At 51.5% G+C, this 12,590-nt stretch overlaps 1 protein-coding gene across 3 annotated transcripts; it reads left to right on the forward strand.

Annotated features, from left to right (window-relative positions):
* Nucleotides 1-1,457: 1,457 nt before the first annotated feature.
* On the forward strand, nt 1,458-12,380 carry ODAD4 (outer dynein arm docking complex subunit 4). Of its 3 annotated transcripts, XM_036399142.1 has the most exons (12): nt 1,458-1,583; nt 2,227-2,358; nt 3,039-3,192; nt 5,602-5,663; nt 6,343-6,499; nt 7,651-7,875; nt 8,981-9,188; nt 10,681-10,767; nt 10,962-11,158; nt 11,320-11,420; nt 11,664-11,742; nt 12,161-12,380. In XM_036399142.1, exons 1-12 carry the CDS (start codon nt 1,473-1,475, stop codon nt 12,247-12,249), a joined length of 1,602 nt encoding a protein of 533 aa, XP_036255035.1. In that variant the 5' UTR covers nt 1,458-1,472; the 3' UTR covers nt 12,250-12,380. The 3 variants fall into 3 exon arrangements, with proteins under 3 accessions (XP_036255035.1, XP_036255036.1, XP_036255037.1); XM_036399143.1 differs by lacking the exons at nt 3,039-3,192; nt 5,602-5,663; XM_036399144.1 differs by lacking the exons at nt 1,458-1,583; nt 2,227-2,358; nt 3,039-3,192; nt 5,602-5,663 and adding an exon at nt 5,670-6,221.
* The last annotated feature ends 210 nt before the right edge of the window (nt 12,381-12,590 follow it).

The following is a 12,590-nucleotide window of genomic DNA, read 5'->3' on the forward strand; positions in this document are numbered from 1 at the left end:
CGCCGCCCATTGGCCGCCGCCGCTACCACGTGCGCGTTGCCTGAGCGCCCGCCGCGCACCCATTGGCCGCCGCCGGTGGGGTGCGGCCGCGCGGCCTTGTGGGAGTCGTAGTTCCGCGCCATCGCCCCGCCCTCGGCGGAGCCCGCGGCCGTGACCCCCCACGCCAGACCCGCCGCCGCTGACGTAACCGGCGGTGCTGACGTCAGCAGGCCCACCGCCCAGCGGTACCGGCGGCGACAACGGGGCTCCCTCGCCAGCGCCGGGACTGCGGCTGCGGGCGGTGCCCGGTGGTACCCACGGGGGAGTGGCGGCACTGCCAGAGCCGGGTCACCGGTGCCTCCCGAAGCACCGGGAGCGCTGCTCCGTTTCCTCGCAGCCTTTCAGAACGCTACGGTTCTCACGCTTCCTGGGACCCCCCACCCCAAATCGCTTTTCCCCGGGGCTCCCGGCCCGTGACTAACGCTGAGGAATGGCGCTGAGGGAGCACCGGGAGCTGAGGGAGCACCGGGCGCGGGGGACGGGCGGCCTTGTCCCGGTGTGGAGGCAATGTCACCGGGCTGGGCACAGACCTGCGGCAGCCCCTCACGAACACAGGGCTACTGCCCGCCCCGCTGGGGACGGCGTTTTACATGCAGTGGGGGAAAATCTCCCGGTAAAACAGCCACGGAGCGCTTAATCTGCCTGAAATGGCCCGCCCGGTTCCCCGGGGACGGGGTGTGTCAGCCCGGCCGCCCACTCCGGAGCTCGGCAGTGAGTGTCTCCCCACCGTGGCGTGACCCCCACCCCGCCTCCCGCCCCAGTGGCGGGCGGCCGGCGGTGCTGGGCCGGGGCCAAACCCCGGGCAGCGCCGAGCGGCGTGCGGAGCCGGGCAGTGCCTCGTGGTGCCATTAAATGTCCCGGTGCCGAGCGGGACAGATGCCCTCCTCCTCCTCCCGCCCTTACTCTGAGTCACTTGGCAGGAACAAAGTGTTTCAAGCACAGATCTTGGCGGAGAGTCTGAACCGGCGCCAAAATAAAGTCAGGACCGGAGTACTGATGGGAGTGAGCGAGCAGCGTTTGCCGTTCGGCATTTATTTGGCCAGGATTACACCCTCAGCGGCGAAACCGGTACCGAATAACCGGCTGTAGGGAGGCGGTGGCTGCCCTCGCGTTGCCTCTGCGGGACACACGGGCCATTCCCCGCCGGGGCAGAGGAACCGGCTCTGCCCGGTGTTCCGTGGCACCGCGGCTGAACGGAGCGGCGGCGCTCCCACCCCTCCCGGCCGCGGAGGGCTCCGGGAACGCGGGTGGAAGAACGGAACCCCACGGGCGCGGAGCCGGGCCGGGTCACAGGCACAGCGAGCGAGCGCCGGGACACCGGCACCGCACGTGGGCCCTGGGCGGGCGCGTTCGTCACTTCCGGGGCGGGGCAGATCACCGGAAGTGGGCGTTACCCGGTAACCGTTGCTTAGCAACGGCGCCGCGGCGCAGCCATGGCGGACGACGACCTCATGCCCGTCGTCTCCTTCGGGAGCCTGATGAGCGAGGGGATAACCCTGAGCCGGCGCGGCCAGCACGACAAGGCTCTGGGCTGCTTCAATGACGTGAGGGCGCCGCGCTCCGAGGGCACTGAGATGCCCACGGGCGGGAGGGGCCTCGGGCGGGGCCGCCCCGGCGGATTCGGTTCGGTTCAGGCGGGGGAAGAGGCAGCGGCAAGAGGGGGGGACACGGAGAGACGTGTCCCCAGGAGGTGGTGAACCAGACGGGGCAGTTCAGGGACAGGGCAGAGCCTGCAACAGCTGTGAAAAACGAGAAAAGACTCTTCAGTAAAATCCTTGTAGTTTTATCTGTCGTATAGGACACGCAGCTTTTTGATGGTAAAAAGGGAACTTTTAATTTCTGACTCCAACATTTATAGATTTCCAAAAGTGACAGTGGATTGGAGGGTGAGAGTGCCACCTCTCCACTGGACAAACCAACAGCTCATCAAATTTCTCTTTTTCTATAAAAGAATGCAAAACAATAAGTTATTTACATAAAATGTGTGAGAAAGTTCCTTACAAGAATGTAAACGTCAGAAGGCTTAGAAAAATTTAAAAAATCAGGGCCTCATTTATCCTCAACCATCATCAAGATCCACGTGGGAGCTGTGGCATCAAATAATACCTGCATTTGTGTATTTGTGGTGTTGAGCCAGCACAGGTGACATGTCCAGCACAGGTGACATGTCCCTGTCTGTGGTTCCAGGCACTGAAGCTGAGAGCAGGAGACAAGCACTGCCTCATCACCCGTTCCAAGTGTTTTCTGAAACTTGGGGACACAGAAAACTCCTTGAAAGATGCTGAAGCCTCGCTCCAAATTGACAATACATTCTATGAGGTAACCAGCTGAAAGGGTAGGAGGAGGGGGTGGCCAAGGATCTGTGAGACCCTGCAGGGTCTGAGGCAGAGCTGTGAGGAAACTCCAAACCAATTCTGCTGCTCTCAGAGCTGTTGAGGTGCTCAGGCACCTCCAGGTGTGGGGTTTAATGTGTGCAAGCTGTGGCAATGTTCCTCACTTGGGGCTCACCAAGTTTGCAGGCAACCCCAACAAGGGAAGAGATGAGGATCTTGACTCCATGTTTCAGAAGGCTGATTTATTATTTTATGATATATATTATATTGAAAGATAATTATATATTAAAACTATACTAAAAGAATAGAAGAAATTATTTCATCAGAAGGCTTGAAATGAAAAAGAATGGAATGATAATAAAATCTTGTGACTGACCAGACAGTCCGAGACAGCTGGACTGTGATTGGCCATTAATTAAAAACAACCACATGAGACCAATCCCAGCTGCACCTGTTGCATTCCACAGCAGCAGATAATTATTGTTTCCATTTCATTTCTGAGGCCTCTCAGCTTCTCAGGAGAAAAGATCCTAGCAAAAGGATTTTTCATAAAATATGTCTGTGACAGCAAGCTGTTACAGCCCTGGGGTCTCACTCAGGAGTTACTTGAGATCCATCAAAATTTTGCCTCATTTTATCAATTTCTTCCCCCAAATGTTGTTTTAGGGGCTTTACCAGAAAGCAGAGACCCTGTATGCCATGGGGGACTTTGAGTTTGCTCTGGTGTTTTACCACCGAGGCCGAAGGCTCCGCCCTGACCTGCACAAGTTCCAGCTGGGCATCCACAAGGCTGAGGAGGCCATTATCAACTGCATTGGGAGTAAGGAGTGCCACTTTCTGCCCCCCATGAGCCTGGACAACGCTGTTCAGGGCACAGCTGGTGACAAATCAGCTCTGCAAGTGACCCAAGAGCCCCACAGCAGACCCTCTCTACTTCTGGGTTCTTGTTCTCTGTGGCAGATAAATCCAGAAGCACCACAAAGGCCCAACCCTGCTCCTTTTTTCTTCTTTCTTTCTCCTCTGTATGCTGCTCACACACAGTGCCTGATCCCTTTAGTTCTGTAGGTAAATCCTGACACTCCAGTCTCCAAAATCATAATGGAAACTTTCCAGACAATACAGAGCAGAGCAGCTCATCTAATCCATGACCTGCCTGTGGCCTCCCAGTGCATGAAGGGAGCTGACAAGGAAGTTGGAGACACCCTGGAGTGCCAGGACAAGGGGGAATGGATTCCCACTGCCAGAGGGCAGGGTTGGATGGGATATTGGGAAGAATTTCTTCCCTGTGAGGGTGGTGAGGCCCTGGCACAGGGTGCCCAGAGAAGCTGTGGCTGTCCTACCCCTGGAAGTGTCCAAGGCCAGGTTGGATGGGGCTTGGAACAGCCTGGGGTAGTGGAAGATGTCCATGCCCATGGGAGATCCAATTCCAGGGGATAGGATAGAACAGCATGAGCTTCAAAGTCTCTTCCAATGTAAACCATTCTGGGATTCCATGATTTCATTCAAACCATTCTGGGATTCCATGATTTCATTCAAACCATTCTGGGATCCCATGATTCTATGATCTACCTGCAGCACTAAAGGCAGAATCCATTTTGAGACCTTTATCCCTTTTATTCAAAGCTTGGAATGCAATGTGCCATGCTACCTCAGACTGGCCTCCTGAAATCCTGACTCTCCTCCAGTTTTCATTGCAAAAGAGCAGTGAAACTGTTGACTCTTGTAACGAGCTCTGCTTTCACCATTCTTGGCTCAGATCAGCTCTTGGAGAGACAGAAAAGGCCAAGGACCTCGTGGGTTTTAAAACAAACAGAAAACTCATCCCTTTTCACTTAGATTTTCTCTCAGCCCTGCCAGCAGGCGTGGACAGGACGTGTCCCAGTGTGGGGCACAGACCTCACCTGGGGCTGCCACCTCTGCCACGTGAGTGGAACACGTGTGAGGGCTCCTCTGGGGCTGCCAAACCTGTGGGGTTGGTTGGAGCCCGTCCCTGCCCAGCTCTGGCACACCCCACTCACACCCCACACACATTCCCAGGTAGGCCAGGGCCTCCCTCTCCCAAAATTTCAAAACTTCAGCCCCTCCCCCTGTTAAACAGTGGCACCAGAGCCTGCAGCACTTTCAGATGGGATAGTTATTAAAAAAAACCAAAAAACCAAAACAACAGGGAAGGTTTCCAGATCTGGCTTGCTTTCCTCCATTCCTGCTGCTTCCTGAGCTTAGCACAATGCTCAGATATCATCACAGCTCCAGCTGAAATCTTCCCAGCTCAATGTCCTGAGCCAGAGCTCTGACCACCTTTAGACCTCCTGGGCTGCAGGCACAAAAATGAATTTAAAAAATAGAAAACTGATATTTAACTAAACATAACTAAACTAATATAACCAAATTTATTTTCAATCAGTCAATAGCTGTGAGGTGCAGGGAAACACGTGGATGTTTGAACAGTTGGGAAATGCACACACCTAAACAGGGCACATCCCCAAGCTGCCTCCCTGGCTCTGCCTCACCTGGGTGGGTGGGAACACCTGCCCCTGTGACCTGCCTGTGTTTGTGCTGCTGGTCTGGGACCCAGGGCAGCTGAAGGGAATCCTGCAGCAGCCTCAGCAGCTCTGTCCTTCCCTCAGACCAAACAAAGAGCTGTTCCTTCCCAGGGTGCAGACAGATGGGGTAAACACAATGGGCCTTTGCCCTAATCAGTGCACAAACCTTTAAAACACCTTTCCTTCCATTTCATGCTCCAGCTGTGATCCCCCAGAAGAAGCTGCACCCTTCTCCTTCAGTTTGCATGCAGGATGCACCCTGTCTGTAGGAGTACTGCAACAGGAGCCCCCTGGTGCTGTGTGAATGAAAATCCCAGGAGGAGCTGGTAGCATTCCCTGCACCCAGAACACACCAACACCCCCTATCCCATGGCAAAAGATGAGAAAAGTGCTTGAAACTGAATGTTTTGTGCTTTGCACCTTTATGGGCATTTTACTCCCAACTCACAAATTTACTCAACTCAATTTGTGAGTATTTGTCTCACAAATACTTGGTGGGAATTTTTACTTGGTAAATTTCTCACCAGGTGATACACCTACACTGCTCTCTATAATCTGTTTCACACTTTTGTGGATTCCAGTCTATCCTGAAGTCTGGGAAACTTTCTCCATGGATGAGGGTCAGAGTCAGAGCTCCCCTGCATGGCTGCTGTGCAGCACTAACCCAGACTCCTCTGTGTTTGCAGATCCATCCTCAGTGAAGCTGGAGAGCAAGGAGGAGCTGTGCTTTGTGAGCAGGCAGGCAGAGGTACAGCACAGGGCTCTTGCTGGAGAAGCTTCTGGAGTTGTTGTGATGCTGAAATTGGCACCAGAGGAGTGACAGTCCCTGCAGGGATGTGGCTGTGGGAGCAGTGGGCCTGCTGAAGGGCCTCTGGAGCATTGAAACACACTGGCCTGTCATGGTTTGTCACCAGCTTCTAATGCAGGTCTGGCTCAATTCACCCAGAATTTAAAGGGGAAGGCAGAAGGGCAGGAAGAGCCACCATGCAAGAACAAAACCTGGAATTTCTCCTTCACCCCCATGTCTGGGGGTGTTGCCAGCCACCCATCTAATGAGTAACAGCCCAGAGGTCAAAAAGGGCACAGTGAGCTCCAATATTGACTTTGGGTTTACCTGATGTTTAAGGGTCACAGTTTTGATAATGGACACTTTCTTTATTGCTTCACTTTTGGGTGCTCCATTGCAGAAGTGTCTTGTTCCTCTGAGAAGCCAGAACTAGTTCTTACCCTTTCTGTAACACCCTTGTGGTCCCCCAGGGAGCACAATTGGCTGCAGAATTTTAGTTGCTCATGGCCAAAGCATCTGGTGAGACACTGGCTTTTTGCTTTTATTTAAAAAATAAGTTTCTTATATGGAGTATAAACAGAATTCTGCTCATTCCAGTGTTCCCCACTGATGTCCCTCAACTCCTTTTGTTTTTCTCTAGCTGCAGAGCAAAAAGGACAACCAGAAACAGCAGAACAAACCAAAGGACCAAAAGGATCAAAAACACACCAAGAAGCAGAGTCCAAAAACAGAGCAACAGCTTCTGGGACGGCTTTATGCTGACAAGGCATATCTGGAGAAGTTGCTCAAGGATGAAGGTGTTGCTCCTTCTCAGCACATTCTATTTTTCTTTCATCCCTTTTTTATTCTTCTTTATTTATTTTCTTATTTTAAATCCCTGGGACTCTTAGTTAACTATTCCAGAGCTCGCAGTGGTGAGGACACAGGCAGGTGTCTGCTCATGGGACTGTGACTCCTCTGTGGGTTTGTTATAAATGCTGTCAAGGTCAAAATGCAGGAATTGGAGAAGTATCTTATTTTAGAAAAAGGCACAAAGTTGTTGCTCCTTTAGTCATATTTCTAGGGAACTTTTCACCCAGAAATAGAGAAGTGATTAAGGTTTGCTTTGCTCACAGGATTTTTACAGGGTTGCCAGCACTAATTACACATGTGGGCGGTCTGGTTTGCAGGCAGGTAAAAGCCCTCTCACTTTCCATCTGCCAGCCTGATCCACAGCCCTGTTTAAAGTGCCCTGTCCATACAGATGTGCCATACAGATGTTCTGTCCCAGAGCACAGGTGCTCAGCACAGCTGGCCCCACTTACTGGGCTCCTTCTTGGCTCTGATCAGCAGAGAAGGCAGCAGACACGAGGCTGGAACACCAGCTCAGCTCACTGAACCACAGGGGTAGCAGAGTTTTATTGTATTTGTGGGGTGCCCTGAAGAAGGAAGGAATAATGAATCTGACTCTATGTTCTCAGAAGGCTAATTTATCATTATATGATATGATATGATATTATGCTATACTAAAGAATACAGAAAGGACACTTACACAGTGCTAGAAAGATAATAATGAAAACTCACGACTCTTTCCAGAGTCTTGGCACTGATTGGCCAACGAGTGAAAACTCACACCAGAATCCAATGAATCAATCACCTGTGGGTAAACAATCTCCAAACACATTCCAGATGGCAAAACACAGTAGAAACAAATGAGATAATAATAGTTTCCCTTTTTCTCTGGGGCTTCCCAGGAGAAAAGTCCTGGGTGAAGGGGTTTTTCAGAAAATGTGAATGCCACAGAGTTTATTTTTAGCTCCCCCATCACCTCAGCTCTGAGGAGCGCAGGACACTTTCATGTCCAGGACTGTCTGTGTCAGAACAGAAAAACGTTCCCAATCAATTCCCCACTGAGCTGCAGCTCAGGTCTGTTGATTCTCACCTCAGTTCTACCTTAACTTATTCCCAGACTTGATGCAGAGCAGCACAAGGCAGGGGGCCAAAGTCATGGACCTGGTTTTGGATGGCATCTCCTACCTGAACCAGCGGCGGGACTTCTGGCAGCAGCAGAAGCCGATTTACGCGCGGGAGTACGAGCGCAAGGCCCTGCGGCAGAGCCGCGCACGGGACAAGAAACAGAAACCGTCTGACATTGCCAGATCCATCGCCAAGGAGATGGAGGACATCGAGCTGAGTAGGTTCCTGGCTCTGGGGAACTCTATTCCTGAGCTTTGAGGTCTCAGTTCCTGAGTGTCACAGAATCCCAGGATGGTTGGGGTTGGAAGGGACCTTGAAGTTCATCCTGTTCCACTGCCCCTACCATGGGCAGGGACATCTTCCACTATCCCAGGTGGCTCCAAGCCCCATCCAGCCTGGTCTGGAACACCTCCAGGCTTGGGGAATTCACAAGGCAGGGGGTCAAAGTCATGGACCTGGTTTTGGGTGGCATCTCCCACCTGAACCAGCAGCAGGACTTCTGGCAGCAGCAGAAGCCGATTTATGAGCACAGGGTCCTGCAGCTGGGCTGGGCACAGGACAAGAAACAGAAACCATCCAATATTCCCAGAGCCATTGCAAAGGAGATGGAGGATATTGAGCTGAGTAGGTTCCTGGCTGTGGGGAGCTCTTTTCCTGAGCTTTGAGGGTTAACCACTTCACCAGGTCTCACTTCCTGAATATCACAAAATCCTAAGATGGTTTGGGTTGGAAGGGTGTGGTATTTTCTGGGGTCCCCCATGGCAGGAGGGAATGAATCTGACTCCATGTTCTTAAAGGCTAATTTATTATCTTATGATATTATAATAAAGAGCACTATAGTAAAACTATAGTAAAGAATAAGAAAGGATACTTACAGAAGGCTACAAAGAATGATAATGAATCTTGTGACTCTTTCTCCAGAGTCTGACACAGCTTGGACTGTGATTGGTGATTGAATTAAAACAATTCACATGAAACTAATCAAACAACCACCTGTTGGATACACAATCTCCAAACCACATTCTAAAGCAACAAAACACAGGAGAAGCAAATGAGATAATGTTGTTTTCCCTTTTATCTGAGGCCTCTCAGCTGCCCAGGAGAAGAATCCTGGGCAAAGAGGATTTTTCAGGAAATATGATGACAGAAGGACCTTGAAGTTCATCCCACCCCCCCTACCTTGGCAGGGACACCTTCCACTATCCCAGGCTGCTCCAAGCCTCATCCAACCTGGCCTGGGACACCTCCAGGGATGGGGAATTCACAACTTCTCAATGTCTCTGTGTCACACCCCAGTGTCCAACTCTGCTCCCTGTCCCCAGTGCTGGCCAGAGGTTCTGCTGAGCAAAGCTGCAGGAAAGCTGAACGGCTGCTGAAAAAGATACAAGCCTGGTCAGAGAATGAAGTTCCCAACAAGTATGAACTGATTGGGAACCTCCACAACTGCATTGGGAATGCCCAGTTGGCAATGGGACAGATGGAGGCAGCTTTGCACAGCCATAAGATGGATCTGGAATGTGCCAGGGAGCAGTAAGTTCTTGGAAGTTCAGGTGGGTGGAGAAAGGGGAAAATACCTCTGTGGGGGTGTTTTAGCATTAGGTAAAGTAATCCTCACCTGGGGGGTTTAACAGGGTTACACATTCAGCTCTGCACAAGTATTAGGGTGTGTGGTGAATTTTTATCTTCACTGTTTCAAAATAAGGAACCTGAATCAGATTTTTAAGGACCCACAGCATAGGGCACATCAAAACCTCTTCTGTAGCAAAGCAAAAGAACACAAGTCCCAGTCTCAGCACTTTAATCTTGAGCAGGTACTTTTTTCTCAGGAAGATCAGCGTTGAAATTGCTTCAGTTTTCTGCTACATTTTGTCTTAAACTTCTTTTCATAGAAACCATTAAGCATAGCTTGAAATAAAGGTCTCTTCCAGGTGCACTTACCTTTCTGCACCAGACACATCCCACAGCTCTTCCTGCTGAACCACAGTGGAGCAAAATGTAGTCTAAGATATAGCAAAAATTTGCAATACATAGCAGAAATCATGGGACAGTGGCTTGAAGTGATTTGGGACTTACATTTGGCAGTAGTGCACTGAGCTTTTAAAATATCACAGAGTGGTTATTTCTCATTTTCAAAAATCCTTTTGGAAATGAATGTTGGTTTAGGAAAATGCTGCCTCTCTCCTGGTGGTCGCAGTCCCCGAGCAGGCCGGGTAAAGGCAGGAATTAGCAGGAGAAGGGGAAGAGATGCCGGCTTTGGGACCTCGCTGAGCCCGAGGCGCCGGGAAGGACGGGCAGAGACGGGCGGGCTGCACCCTCTGGCGGCTGCAGCTGGAGATGCCGCTAATGACTCCTTAATTACTCGAGTTAATTACCCCGTGACGGGGGTTTGAGTCCTTGCGGTCCCTTCCCATCTAAACCGCTCTGTGACTCCATGACTCCCATGGCATTTATCTGCTCCTCGCACAGGCTTTTCTATCTCTGAACTAAGGGTAGGCAAAGAAGCATCTCACTGCTTCTGAAGATGAGAAGGAGGATAATTAAAAAAAAAATAAAATTAAAGCTCACAGGGCTTTATTACAGAAGGAACTGCGTGTAGCATGGAGCAAAGCTCAGTCCGAGCACAGGGTCAGGGCTGGTGTCAGGAGCCTGCAGATACTGCAGACACATTTTTGTGTCTTTGCTTTGAAAGACAGAAATCATCCATGAGTTGTTCCCACAAAGGGAAACAGAAGCAATGAAAAGTGGAAAGACTTTCCCAAGGGCTGTCAGATTTGCACCAAAATTAATAATAATCAAAGGCACAGCTAAGCCATTTCCCCTGTGTCTCATGGGGTCAGCTGCCAGAGCTGTAGATAAAATCAAAAATCAACCTTGATTTCATAACTTTCAGCCTGACTGGGCCTTTTACTTCCTAACAATTCTCTGAGGGCATGGGGAGCACCAAGGGGACCCTGAAGAAAGGCAGAGTGGGTGAGGAACAGGATGATATCAGTGCCACAATCCCTTTGTCTCCCTGTCCCAGCACTCTGCCGGATGCCGAGTCCCGGGCCCTGGACAACATTGGCCACGTGTACGCCCGAATTGGAAAGTTCCAGCAGGCCATCAACACGTAAGTACAGCCCAGCAGCAAAGGCATCAGGGGCTGGGGTGACCCAGGTCGTGGTTTTTCACTTGTGTGTTCTCACTGCAGCCAGGCCTGGGGAAATTTTCACACCCGAGCCCTTCGCTATCAAATCAGTGTTTGAGTTGTAACTGAACTCGGTGAGGGTTGGTAAAGGTTTCTCTGTCTTACTCTGCTTGAAGCTGGGAGGAGAAGATTCCACTGGCCCAATCCAGCCTGGAGAAGGCCTGGCTGTTCCATGAAATTGGGCGGTGCTACCTCGAGCTGGATAATGCTGAAGTAGCCCAAGATTATGGAGAGCAGTCCCTGCAGTCAGCAGATGAAGAGGGAGATGTGGAGTGGCAGCTCCATGCCACCGTGCTGGTGGCACAGGCACAAGGTAAAGATGTGGGCACAGGTTTTGCTCTCAGGGAAAAGCTGGTGTGAAAACTCTCCAGGATTTAACAGCCAAAGCAACTGCTCACATCAGGACTGGCTTGATTACTTCTTGCTGTTCTCCTGATCCTGGGCTAAACCAGCTGATATCCTTGTCTGTTCCAGTGAAATTGAAAGATTACCAGTCTGCAATCCTGAATTTTGAAAGGGCTCTGGAGAAGGCAAGGCTTGTGCCCAGTGAAGCTGCTCAAAATGGCATCATTGTGGTAAGGGAGATGGAGGAGGAGCTCTGGGCAGCCTCTGGGAGAAGCTGTTATCCCAGCTGGGATATTCCAGCTGGTAATGCCATAGAAATGCAGTCTTATAGTGGGAAAGGATTTGGTAATGATAGCAAAAGGATTTGGTAATGATAGCAAAAGGATTTGGTAATGATAGCAAAAGAAAACAGGAAAATGTTGGGTATGTAGCTGCATTTCTGGGGCTTTTATCAAGAACTTCATCCCTTTCAGGCCTTGGATAATGTGAGCAAAAGCTTCATTGCAGAGCTGAACAAAGGCCACAAAGATGGGACGATTCCCTCACATGAAGGTACTTGATGTTCGTGCCCTCTGCACCCAGAAATGGGAAAAACCCCACTCTCCTGTTCTGCACATCAGCAGCACCTCATAATTCCCACAGCACCCATTTCCTTGCAAGTATTGAATTAAAATCTTGGTGGGAGTCTGGGATTGCTTCAGCTGCACTCCCAGGTCGGGCCGTGCCCAGCTCCCTGAGTGTCCCCTGCAGGCTGGCCCGGTGTCACCGACACCCCGGCCCTGTCCCAACCCTGCTGGGGTTCGGGGAGGGTCCTGGCAGGGCCCTGCTCCCCTCAGGCACTGCAGCCCAGCACCTGCATCCCCGGACCTGAGGGCACTGAGACATTCCTGGGGAGGGTAAGGGAGCCCGGGGGCCCTTCCTGTGCCCAACTGCTCTAGGACTTGGCTTAAGTTTCCTTTTCCCTTCCCAGATCGCCTTTTCAGTAGTGAAAGCATAAAAACCACCGCTGAGAATGTGGAAGAGGAAGAGGAGAAAGGGAATCCAGATGAAAAGCCCTAAGAGGAAGCCAGAAACGATACGTAAGCAGAAGAAAAGGTTAAAGGAGGCAAACGGACAAGGAAATAAAGGAGAGCCGTGGGGAAAAGTGAGCCTAGGCGGGAAATTGAAATAAATATTGAGCAAGCGTCGTACCCAGCACTGCAGTGGTGTGTCCCTAGCAGGGAAGGAGCTGGTCCGAGCCGCCGCCGTTCTCGGAGCGCTGCCTCCCCCCGGCCCGGGACTGTCCCGGCAGCATCCCCGGCACCGGGCGGGGCGCTGAGCCCCGGGGCCCCCCCGCTGCCCCGGGGGAGGGCTCGGCCCGGCCCTCGGGGGCGGGCGAGTCCCGGGGCTATGAAAGGAGC

The sequence above is a fragment of the Molothrus ater genome, chromosome 27, assembly GCF_012460135.2.
Source record: "Molothrus ater isolate BHLD 08-10-18 breed brown headed cowbird chromosome 27, BPBGC_Mater_1.1, whole genome shotgun sequence".
In the NCBI taxonomy this organism is placed as follows: Eukaryota; Metazoa; Chordata; class Aves; order Passeriformes; family Icteridae; genus Molothrus; species Molothrus ater.

Excerpts from the sequence above, each read along its gene's own strand:
- ODAD4 (XM_036399142.1), top strand. The coding sequence starts at position 1,473 with ATGGCGGACGACGACCTCATGCCCGTCGTCTCCTTCGGGAGCCTGATG. Across the intron at positions 7,876-8,980 it reads GATGGAGGACATCGAGCTGA|TGCTGGCCAGAGGTTCTGCT; the intron begins GTAGGTTCCTGG and ends CCCTGTCCCCAG. Across the intron at positions 10,768-10,961 it reads TTCCAGCAGGCCATCAACAC|CTGGGAGGAGAAGATTCCAC; the intron begins GTAAGTACAGCC and ends CTCTGCTTGAAG.